Source organism: Cyprinus carpio, chromosome B12 (genome assembly GCF_018340385.1).
Source record: "Cyprinus carpio isolate SPL01 chromosome B12, ASM1834038v1, whole genome shotgun sequence".
Taxonomy (NCBI): domain Eukaryota; kingdom Metazoa; phylum Chordata; class Actinopteri; order Cypriniformes; family Cyprinidae; genus Cyprinus; species Cyprinus carpio.
The window spans coordinates 20,689,991-20,703,259 of NC_056608.1; the positions used below are offsets into that span (position 1 = coordinate 20,689,991).

At 35.2% G+C, this 13,269-nt stretch overlaps 1 protein-coding gene across 2 annotated transcripts in view; it reads left to right on the plus strand.

The window, feature by feature from the left end:
• Positions 1-13,269, plus strand: part of LOC109073883 (protein tweety homolog 2-like) — a 52,226-nt gene that overhangs the window by 12,652 nt on the left and 26,305 nt on the right. For both annotated transcript variants that reach the window (XM_042735933.1, XM_042735934.1), the window contains exon 2: positions 6,368-6,543. In XM_042735933.1, coding sequence (XP_042591867.1) covers positions 6,368-6,543 — 176 coding nt within the window. The remainder of the gene's footprint in view (positions 1-6,367; positions 6,544-13,269) is intronic.

The following is a 13,269-nucleotide window of genomic DNA, read 5'->3' on the forward strand; positions in this document are numbered from 1 at the left end:
CTTGAATATTGGCTGGAAATTCTATTAAAATTCAGTTATCACAAACGGATGGAAGTGCCATGCAAATGCATTGGTGAAAAGGTGTGGGAACTCTGTGCTGTAGTCCTATGGACATTTGTAAGCATTAGTGGCGGCTAATTGAAAAACAGATCTCAGTCTTGTTGTGACCCGTCTGTTTGTGCGTTTGAACGACAAGGGAATAGGTGGGTGGAAATGGCTTGGCGAAGAAGTGTGGGAGTGTGTAAATAATTCCTCTTTGCTTTATTTCCATAGAGGATAATGCAGGTGTTCCATTATTTATGTGTGCCTGGTATTAATGCACACCCTCTGTGTGTGTGCGAATTTTTTTTTTGACTGTTAATTACACACTCACTTTTACTGTGCCAGTGTGTATGTTTGTGACAGAGAGAACATTGGTAAGGCCAGATAAGGGTGCAACATGGGTGTTGTTTATGCATTTTTGGAATGTATTCTGAATGTATTCTGAAGCGATTCATTATATTCATAATAATGGCTCTGAATCTTTATTGCTTGTTTTGTATTCCTTCTCTGTCCGTTTCTCTCTTGCACACATACAAGCAATATTTTTCTCTTCCCTTCCTATCCTTTTTTGTTTACACTTTCTACATTATTTTGTTGGCTTCTCAATTTCTTTACCTGCATATCTTCTGTATGTGACAGGGGAGATGTGACAAACATTATTTTGCTGTACTGTGTTAGATATATTGGCTTGGTTATTAGCAGAACTGCTATATGTTATTCAAACAAAGATAAAGTCAAGACAAGGAAAAACTCCATTTGATTTTTTGTTTTATTGTATAGAGTCTTATAATACAAAGCTGTTTTTGCACTCATCCTAGACATGATTATTTGTTATGACTAATTTTATCTTTTGGTTTGTTTGCATTCTTATTGAATATGAATAAAAAACATGTTGTTTATATATAAATATATGTTATTTAAGTTTTTTTTTTTGTTTCTCTTATGCTCTCAAATGATGCATTTATTTGGTCGAAAATAGAGTAAAAACAGCAATATTGTGAAATATCAGTTCAAATGTTGTCTTTTTTTATGTTAAGCATGTTAAGGAAATTAATTCATTTTTATATAAATCATTTTATATAAACCATATGACATTTTTTAAGTCTACAGCCAATTCATCTAGATGAAAAAATAAAATAAAAAAATGTATTAATGTGTACACAACATTCTTAATGTTGAACATTAATAAATATATATATTTGAATGTTATTTATTTATATATTATATATATATATATATATATATATATATATATATATATATATATATATATATAGATATATATATATATATATATATATATCATGTGTGTGATTATTCATTCATTCATTCATTTATTTATTGGTAATTTATCATACACCACCCGTCACTAATCTCTAGGCTTTTCCCTGTCAGATAGAACAAGTTTCTCGTAGTTCACGAAGATTTAGTCAGGGTAATTCCAGCAATGTAGTCACACGCAGCTTCATTAAAATAGTCTATGATAATTCCTCTTTTCATTTCGTCCCAGGACTTAACTACAAGGGCAGCAAGTAGCTAGAGGTTGTCATGGTGATGTTTATTTATGCATGTGTGAGGTTTTTTTTTTTTTGTCTCTAGCCAAAAGCATTAAACATAAGGCCAGTCTTCCGCCCCTTGTTTCCACAACAACTGCTCCCCTTGCTGATTAGCTCCCACACCCATGCACACACGTATATGCCTCCCTCAACCACGCAACCTCTCACATCGCCACTCTTCAGTTGGTAAACACACACTCGTTGCCTAATATGTCCCCCTTCCCTCCCTAAGACCCCCCTGTGGCAGTCTGCGTACCTCCTCCCCCCATTTCCTCATCACAGTACCTTCATCAACCCCTATTTGCCCTTCACAAAGGCCTGATTGGGGAATTCTCCATCCTCAAAGGTGGGGGAGGGGCTTAGACACCAACACATCTTTTTCAGACAATGTCGACTGAAATGAGACACTGTACACTGTAGGTCTCATCATGCATTTTACATAAACATCTGGGCCCATATTCACAAAACCTCTTAAGACTAAAAGTAGCTCATAACTCGCCAAAAAAATCGTTAAAATAATGGTTGTATCAGTCCTAAATTTAGGACTCCTAAATGTTTGTTCTAAGAGTATTTCCCAAAGCATTTTAGCACTAAAATTAGCTCCTAAATATATGAAACGTTAGGAATAGTGAAGAGGATTCCCAAGTCACTTAGACCAAATCTGAACTATCCTAAAATGGCTGTTGCCAGCAATCTATCTCGGAATATAAACATTTTAGAAACATTTGACGATAATTAGCTTTTAAAAAGGTATTGGCTTTGGTTTGGAGGTTATCCCAACTCTTTTGTCCCAACTCTTTGTTTTTTTTTTTTTGATGTTTGCATGTCTTACTATCGGCCATGATTATTCTACTCTGCTAATTAAAAGGCTGTTTAAATGCATATTACCTAAATTTTATTAGTAGCTTAGTCGCAGGGAAAAAAAAAACACATGAAGTGGCGAAATCACGCAGTCCATGATGGACAAATAGTTAACGGCTGGTCTATGTGGTAATAAAATACATTGGGCAAGACATCCATATGCTCACCTAACATTCATCGACCTCAAATATGGCTTATCATCTGAAATATGTATGTTGTAGACACTTTACATGGCAGCTCGATCTAATGTTAGCCTAGAATAAATGCCTAGTTTTTGTGCTTGTGCGGAGTATGGAAGCTGAGCAGTAGTGCGCTTGGGCTACTGCAGGACAGATTGAGGCACCGCTGCGATCATTTGCTCTTAAAATACTTCATCATTTTTGGTCATACAGATAACAGTAATGCATCTTTTGTATCTATAAAGACTCTATGTTCTTTATTTCTTTCTTTGTTTTTGTGGAAACCATGATATATGTATTTGGAATGGAAACCATTAAATAATATATAATATAAAAATATAATAAAGTGTATATTGCTCAGTTAAACAATAAAATTGTAAATACAAAATACATGATATTTTACTTCAGCATTTTTTGTAGGTCTTATTTGCTAATTTGTCATTAAATTGATCATCAGAATATAAACATTGTCATGAGTATGGGATTTTCAATGGCCAGTGGTAATGGAGTACAGGACGGACTATGATGGTTAAAGTGATATAAAATCACCCATTGATAAACTGTCATCCACCTTATAATGTTGGCATGATTCATATCATCTCACATGAGATTTAGTGAAAAAGTAGATTGCATAACCTAGCTCTTTATCTTGTTTGTTTGATTTCGAAGCAGGTTCTTTGACACAGTGTATGAATGCAGCCACTGGAATTGTGGGTAGAGGGGTTGACTCATTAGTCTTAGAGTTATGGGAGTGAAGCAGATGGCTTAGGATGTCCCAGCACCCACAGAATGAAAGAGAGAATGTTGGATGTAACCGAAAGGGACAGAGACCATGCAGGAAACAGGGATGGTGATGCAGCAAATATGGACTCTGGACTGCTTGCTATAGCTGTCTTACTTTCTCTTCAGGGCCAAGATCAGGATGGGATACGACATGGTGTGTGTATATGAGTCTGGCTTTTTTGAATAATTGTGCTGCCCCATCAGTTGTCATATTTATTCTCAGTCACTGCTTAAAGGCCATTGATTCCTGTCTGGGTAAAGGTTTTCAGCACAGTTAAGACCATTTTCAATGCCAAAAAGGAGATCATGCTCCTTTTACGATGGTGTGTAGTAGGCTACTAAGCATTGGCAGAGTGTTACCTTATGCCCCCATTAAATGTTCTGAGACTAAAATAGCTCCGGATCTATCAACTGGAACTCTAAGTTATATGACAGAGTGTTGCAGCCGGAAATCAGTGTAATGCGTTGTCTATGCTCAGGAAAAAACATCTCAAGGAGGTTGTGACTTCATTCTACATTAACAACAAACTTGATTGGTCATAGAACTTTAAATTCAGGTGCCTTTAACTTTAACTTCCAACAACTGCGCAATTCCACGTTCATTATCAGCGTGGATTTGCGCAGCTTGTCAGTTAACAACGGCTCTGTGTAGTAACAGCTGCTCTATGTTAAATCATGCATCTGATGGAATTTACCGCTGATTAGAAAACTGGCTTAACTGACGAGATGCACATTAATTATCTGCCGATATTTATTGTGCACCCCTAGTTTCATTACTACTTTATGATTCTATTAGGGCTCTATTAATTACTTTTTCAAAAAGGCCATATTATGCACATTGATAATTTTATTTTATTTTTATTTTTTTCCAAATAAGTACACTTAATAGGTTAGTCAGGGTTTCTTGTACCATCTTGTCCTATTTCATTCTTTATGACTTATGTCTCTGAACCTTTTATTATTAAGCTGGTTGTTTTTGCTATTCTACTGATATTTAATTTTTGTATTCATGTCAGTTATTATTTTTAGAGATTTTTTTTTTTTAATGCTGTTCACTTTATCATTTTTAAAATCAGCACCATCATAATAAATTTACTTACATAATTTAACATTTTTCACATAGAAACAGAAAAATTACAGAGCAAAAAAATGTTGGACAGGGATTGATTTTATCTGTTTTGAGTTGATTGGATCATGAAAAACTTACCAAACATAAACCATTTTTTTTTCTTATAAAAAAAATGCTGTCATCAGTACAACACGTTGCACATCCTTTTAAAGTCAAGAGCATTCATAACCCATTTTACTTGCATAATGTGACGTATTTCACAGTGAGACAGGAAATCATTGTTGGACGTCATGATTTTGATCTATTAGGAGTTGATTGGATCATGAAAAAAATATATTTCATTTGTATAGTACAGTATGTGTTTTTAATAATTTAAATCCCACACGGTAAGACAAACAATTAGGACTGCAAAAGGATTAATCGTGATTTAATCGCATTCAAAATAAAAAAAAATTACATACTAGGCCTATATGTGTATGTATTGTTTATATTTATTATGTTTATAAATACATACATATATATGTATATATTTTAAAACATTTTTGTATGTATTTATACTTGTAAATAATTTATATTATATATAATATGAATATTGTATATATAAAATTTTCCTTGTGTATACATGTATGTGTGTGTATATCTACATAAATATATACATTAGACACACATATAGTCTATGAACGCAAACTTTTGTTTTGAATGCGATTAATCGCGATTAATCATTTTGCAGCCCTACAAACAATATGCATCAGGAGTCAATTTGCATTTCATATTGACTTGAGGATTTGTAAATGTAAATAAATTGAATATGCATTTTTATGTAAATATGATGGGTCATTTGTTAAAGAACTCCTAGTTCAGATGTCATCACAGTGATGCTTTCTGAACAACTTGTAGAACTTTTGTAGAAAGAACATCACCTACAGCTCAACCTGGCAAAGACTGAGCTTCTTGTCTTCCCGACCACTCCAAATCTACAGCATGACTTCACCGTCCAGTTAGGTTCATCAACAATTACCCCATCAAGTTCGGTCAGAAATCTTGGTGTAATCTTCGATGACCAGCTGACTTTCAAAGACCACATTGCAAATACTGCTAGATCTTGCAGGTTTGCATTGCATAAAATCAGAAAGATCAGGCCCTTCCTAATGGAGCATGCTGCATAACTTCTTGTCCAGGCCCTTGTCATTTCTATGCTGGACTACTGCAGTGCTCTTCTGGCTGGACTTCCATCATGCACAGTCAAACCTTTACAAATGATTAAGAATGCAGCGGCACAACTTGTCTTCAACGAGCCCAAAAACAACCCATGTTCCACCTCTCTTTATCTCCCTGCACAGTTCAAGACACTGATGCTTGCATATAGAACAGCCTCAGGCTCAGCACCCGCCTACTTCCACTCACTCTTATGAATCTACATCCCCTCCAGACGTCTGAGATCCACTAGTGAGGGATGCCTTGTGGTACCATCACAAAGAGGCACAAAATCACTTTCCAGAACATTTTCATTACCGGCGTTCCTTTTCCATTACTCACCTCTTTCGTTGCTATCTGACTGCATCCTAAAAAAAAAAAAAAAAAAAAAAATTCTGTTTTCTTTCATCGTTCTCTGTTTAGCTTGCACTTATTTGAACAATGCGTGAAACTTGGTATGACAAGCATTTCCTGTGTCTATTTGCCAATTGTAAGTCGCTTTGGATAAAAGCATCCGCTAAATGAATAAATGTAAATGTAAATTTAGTTTCCACAATTGGGCTGAGTTGACTGATAAAAACAAAACCCTTTCAATTCCAATGAATGACAGATTTCCCTAATTTATTTTATTTGTATTTTTTTTTAACGAAGAAACTTATATCTCATGTATTTGTGTGTTTCAGTCGCTCATCTTCCTGGGCTGTGTAGCAGCAGCTGGGCTCGGTGTGAACCTGCTGTGTCTGGCCATCTACCTGAGCTGCCTGTGCTGCTGTCGGAAGGATGAGGAGGAAGAGGAAAGTAAGAAATCCAACTCTTGCTGTGTCACTTGGGCTGCTGTTGCTGCCGGACTCATCTGCTGGTACGTACCACCCACCGTTCTCACGCTGAGAGGATAAACCTACTCAAGATGCAGGCTTGTCTTCCTCATTATGTTTCACCTCTTTTTTTTTTCTTTGTGTCTCTTCCTTCCATTGCTCTCGCTCTCTTTTTGCATCTCACTGTCTCTTGCAGACATGTTAGGTTACTTCTGATGCACAGAGTGCTGGTGATGAGTATTGTCATTTTAAAGCACAGTGTCTGGAGGAACAAAACAACCAGTGTGTGAATAAACTGCAAAAATGTACTCATGTAACAAAAGGAAGAGTCTAAGAACACTAACGGATGAGACAGATCAAAATTATATATTATATACGGCCTCATTTCTGTATTTAATGGGTCATGTCACGAGGAATTAAATTGTCCTTGATATTTTGAGATATAGAGTCCATTGTGCTATAAACTCTGTAATTTTCACATTGTTAGTGCTGTCAAACGATTACCTGTGATTAATCGCATCCAAAATAAAAGTTTGTTTACATAATGTGTGTGTACTATGTATATTTATTATGCATGTGTAAATACACACACATACAGTATATATTTTGAAAATATTTACATGTATATATTTATATTCATATAATTTATATTATATATAAATATACTTAATATGTAAACATTTTTATACTATACTATACTATACATTTGGTACTATTTTGAATATATATAAAGTTTTGACCCCTTTTGTATTGAAGCAAGAAGCACAGCCTCTGTATCTCACTCACACCCTCATTTGCTGTCATTTTCTTTATTAGAGGTTCATTGCACTGAGCTGTCAAGTTTATTCTCTTGCTCTATAAAAACAATGGTTCACTGGGTCACTTCATGTACTGCTTTTCTATGCTCGGATGCAGAGAGCAGTCTACATTCCTGTCTGAACACCATACTGCTGACGTGTATGGTCAACGTTTGGGCCACATTGTCCATCAGGACTGAGTTGGAGGAGGGGTTGTGGGAACACTCAGAGTCTGACTCGTATTTAAGACTTTAACAAGGGGTTGAATTGCCTTGGACATGTCGAGACGGCCCTCTGACCTCTGCTCAGACACTATGCACTTTTCTGCCTCCGTCATCCATTAAGAACAAGCGGCATTCAGCTACAGGTCTTAGTGACCATGGCTGTCATGATCCAAAAAGGAACACAAAACACCATAAAAGAACTAAGAAAGGAGTCCATATGATTTGTGTGCTACATTGGAAGTCTTCTGAAGCCATGTAACTGTTGTATTTATAATAAACAGAAACTGAAATGTAAGTTGATATTCACCGAAAAGTTCCCCTCTGTTGCATTTCTTAAATCTCATTCTCATCCTAAATTTTTGAGCTGGTACATAGCAAAAAAAAGTTCAGTGCAAAATAAACATTATCAGTGAAGAAATTAGTATTGTATGCCTTCTGAATACTTGACATGTATGAATATCTTGTAATATCGTTTTATGTCAGGGCTTGTTCAACTTTTGAAAATGAAGCATGATATTTTAAAGACATGATTTCATAATCAACTGGCTTTTATATTAACATTGTACTAAAGTCAAAGCAAACTATTGGGATATTATCTGAAGAATATTTACTTTATATTAACTTGACAGCATGTCTTTTTAATAATATAATAAAATTGAGAGAAATAATGAAATTTTGATTAACCTCTTGATTTTGGACCAGTCTTCAGAAGGCAAAAACATACTAATAATATCAAATTTGATAAATTGCATAATAATAGTGTTAAACCTAATCCCAGTACTGCTATATGATGTTTTTGCCCTTTCCACAAGTTGGTATGATTCTTTAGGGTCTTCATTAAATGTCTGCAAAATACTTTGGCTAAAATGTGCATCGTACTGTGCAGAAAATCAAAACGGCTTTATAATTGAGACTTTTATCATTGTTGGTGGTTGTGTCCACACACTGCTAAGACACATTTATATGCGAACACCATGTAAAAGTGAATTTTGTATCCGATGTCCCCTTTAAATCTTGACAGTCGTGGTGCATTAGTCAGTTTTGGTTTTATGTAGTCATGAGTTGGTCTGCAAAAATGGATATCTTTCCCGACAGCCACATTCACAGACTTTCAAGGACTTAACTCTTGAGAGCTTCACTACACAGAGCTCTCTTAAAGGAAGTAGTTGTTACTTTGACATGCTAATAGCAGAAGGGGAGTTATCTTATCTAACTCAGTGCTCCAGTCTCCCAACAGGCACTATCTCAGCTGTTACATCATCCCAGCACTGCCGGAGAAATGCTGAGCCCTAAAGTGTTCAATTGAATTAGTTTGTGTTGTGTATGAATGTGTGTATATAAATGCGCGTATGTTTATGAGACCCCATCCTCTCTTTTAATCCCATGACACTCATCTGTGTTGATGTTATTAAGTTAGCATTATGACTGTCTGTATTCTGAAAGCTTCTGTGGTGAAACAGAGCCCGCTGTTGGGTTAAATGCAGAAACGTGGTCGGAGTTTAACAGCAGGAATTTAGTCTGAATGTCACAGCTAAGAAGAACATCGTCTTGGCTGATAATTCTGAATTAGTCTTGCATACCTTGAATAGGTGGTGTGGGATCAAAATCTAATTTAATTATATGATATGTATGTTAAGGTATTTTTGGTTGTTGATTGTGGGTTTGTATTTTATATTTTGAAGATAGATAGATTTTTTTATATAAAATATATATAATATAGGCCTGGTTTCACAGACAGGTCTTAGACTAAACCAGGGTTAAGCCATAGTTCAATTAGGACATTTATGTAATTTTTATAAATGTGCCTTAGAAAAAAAACATTACTGGTGCCCTTTGATTTGTATCTTTGATTTGAAACCACTCAGATTTACATTTTAGTCTGGGACTAAGCTTAAGACTTGTCTGTGAAACCGGGGGATTACGTAGTATATTAGTAAACTTAAAAACATTCAGTGCTGCCCTATTATTTTTGATCAGTTAAATGTAGCCTTTATGCATCCTTGCTGATTACAGTAAATGTATTAATTTCTTTCAAAAAGAAAAAAGAATTGTACGCTACCATAAAATCTTTTTTAAATTGTAGTGTACTATCATGTAAATTATTATTTATTCTCTGTAGTGTTTTGATTATATTTAATGTATAAATATATATTTATTTATTTGATATCTATGTAATAGTCAATATATATCACCCAGCCCTAATATATTCTGGTTCAGATGATATCGGCATCAATTTTTAGTTATTTTAGTATGTTATGGATTCTGAAACCTTTCATCAGTGTCACATTATAACATTCACTGAAGTCTGTCTGTTGGTGTTGCGTTTTTTTGTAATCTTTACATTAAACACTCCTAACCTTACCTTCTATTATTTATGTAGTTTTACTAAAACTGGCAGGATGTCTCAGCAAGGCTGACTTCACCTACATTAAACGTTAATGTAGTTTGTAGCAGAAGTATTTCTGCAGTGCAGGTTTGCTTGGTTAGTTGGATGGATGGGTGAGCAAGTAGATAGACAAGTGATTTTATGGCTCCAAATCAATTTTCTGTCTCAGCGAGGGTCTCTGGTCATGCAGTGTGACATGATGGAGCTCTATAGGGGTCCTAGATTGTTCTCAGGTGAGATGATAGGTATTAGAATCTAAAATTGCTCTCTTATACATTTGGATTTGCGTCAAACAATTTGATATCAGATCAATGTGAATCTTGTTTAAAATATCAAATTTAAATGCCATTAAAAAAAGTCTTGATACAGTTTCAGTAAGGGGTCATATCATGAGGAATTAAATTGTTCTTGATCTTTTGAAATGCAATTTTAATTTTAATATCAAAACATACTGTAACTTTCAGAATTCAAAACTTTATTTATTTAAACAAAGCTAAAGAAAAGAATGAATAGCAGTAACACTCAAATGTTAGTATTTTCTGCAGGTGAAACTGGCCCTAATTGCAGATGGTGCTTTCCAGGATCCCACTCTAGGTGTAGAGGGTCTCATTGTGACTACATACAGTAATGTGAGAATCTTTCTCTTAGTTTCTCCATTATATTGCTGAATGGCAGGAGTTGTGAAATAGCTTCTTTGGTATTTAGATGCTCAGTTAGGGCATGTGTTGTCATGATAGCCCTGTGCTCGAATGTACTGCTCCTTTTTTCTAAGTCCCTTAGATCACAACATGAAGAGCATTTTCAACTGCTTTGATTAAAGCAAAATGAAATTTAAAACACTAACTAGTAATGACTATAGCCTTCAGTGGTTGTAATGTCAAAATTATCATACAAATATAAGTTATTATAAGTTTTATATTATAATATTAAAAAAAGAAATAATAAATGATTATAAATGAGTTGAATTGTTTTGTATTTTTTTTTTTTTTGTATTTTTCTGATGTAAAAAGACAGGTCTTGCACATGCTGTGGCTGTCATTGTTTCAGAGCCTCCATGTGATTCATGGTCCCCCTCATGACGTGACCTCTACATATCTTACAATAGCTTTCACTGACAGGTAAAAGAGAAGCGAGAGAGAAATCTGTTGTATGGGTGTGTATGTGGACATCAGTTCTCTGCCACACACACACCTGCTCTATGACATCTGTAACCTATTGTCAGCTTCCTGTTTGGCGTGTGCAAGGCTCAAAAAAAAAGAAAAGGCCACTAAAATGCTGTTGTATGATCTTATATTTGATGTGATGTAGATATCACCACTTACTGCAGTTCTCATGTCATTGTGTAGTATTTTTATTTTGAAGAACTTGATGAAGCAGGAAGTTGTGGCCTACAGTTTGAGGGTGAGTGACCAATATGGTGTTCATCAGTCATGTTCTAATGAATCATGCAGGACCAAAATGGCTTGACAGATGGTTGTAGCTTCAGCAAACAAGCCTGCCCATCCCCTACAAAATAATGTGGGGCTCTTGTCGTTCTGAAGCCCTATGGTGGCATGAACAAAGAACCCAATGACTGAATGAATGAATGAACGCAAATGTATCGTAACGAAACGCTGCCCCCCTCAGGGGAGGAGACATCTGTGGACATACTGAATTCATATTCAGTTGTGAAAGATGCCTCATTTTGCAAAGAAAAGAAAATTAAAGCAAGAGAACACACTAACAGAGGCTGATGTAAGGTACTGCTTAATTTTACTTTTAAAAGCCATACTCAACACAGTAAACCCTCTCACTCCCTTTTTTTTCTACATTTGATAAAAGCACTAGAACTATTTTAGCCATTATTTATGTGCCTGCTTTCAGACCTGGTTTTTGAGGCCAGAGTAGAGCTTTTTTGTTGTTTTTGACCTTCTAAAGTAATTTAAAAACAAAACATCTTAAGGCACTGAGGTTCTTGTGGAAATTGCAGCATTAGCACTTAATAAAATTTACAATACTGTTTTAAAATAATTTTGAATGATTTTTCCCCCCAGCAAGATGCATTAAAATTAATAAAAACTAGAGATGCACTGATTGCAATTTTCTTGGCCGAAAATTTTATCAAAACTAGAGATGCACTGATTGCAATTTTCTTGGCCGAAGTGTGACTTAATGCAAATATTCGCTTGCAAAGGGTTTTTGTTTTTTTTTTTTAAATACAAATAAATACAAAATAAAAAATGTTGGGAAAACTGCAATGATTGACAGTTTTAAATATGAGACCAAACCAGTAGGTGGCGGCAAATGACCATTTGAATGAGTGAGTCATTAGTCCTTCATTCAACAGATTCGTTCAAACGGCTGATTCATTCAGAAAAGAGGCAAGTGACTAATGTTTTTATGAAGGGTTACTGAATCATTGACTCACTTGATTCATTCAAAAACCTGTAAACAAAAATTGGATAAAATTACATTGCAATCGTGTTGAAACATTTTAGTCGTGCAATGTTGCTTACCTAAATCATATATTATAAATTTTGTATCTTTTACTACCGCAGTATACATCGTTTTTTTTTTTTTTTTTTTTTTTTTTTTTTTCCAAATACAGGCTCTTCTATCTGAAGACCAGGTTGGGCTGTAGCAGCTCTCTGTAGAGGGATTCTGATTCAGTTCCTTCTCAACAACCATCTACAATGTTAATAATTTGGGTAGTTCAGCTGTTCTCTCAGATGTCTCTTCCAAACAGGTTTTGCACAGGAAGTGTTTGGTTAAACACTGAAAGATGAAAGCGCTTTGTCTCAAGTCTTTTTTTGCAAGCAGTGTGTTTTGAATAAATCTGTGAGCTAATAATCCATGAAAGGATTCAAATTCTGATGTTCTTAGTCTTCTGCAGAGACAGACCTTTGAGTATTGGTATAAAGTCTAATCCATTTTGTAGCTTATTTTGGCCAAGAACGACGTACTTGGATAGTAAAAGATCATCATAACTGACATGACAAGTGACCAATCGCAGTTTGTTTTGCTTTTATCCTTGAGCTATTCATCATTCAAATCACTACTGATTATTTCTTTTTTCATTTATTTTCCATTTTAGTTTCCGTTAATAACAATAATAACGCTAATCAAATCTGCCAATTTAAGTGCCAATTTTTAATGAGAAAGCATGCATCTCTCTCTTTCTCCTTCCTCTCCCCAGTGCAGCTCAATTTTCCTGTGCACTTTTTAAATCGGTGACGGATCAGGAGAATGATGCAGTTTGGCTAGAGGCATCCAGCTAATGAGAATTCAGTCTTCCCATAATTTTAATAAAGTCCCTTGTTCCGGGCCGCACACATTCTCTCGCGTGTCGTTTCAGCTTAAGGCGGCACACGGCCATAGGGCACT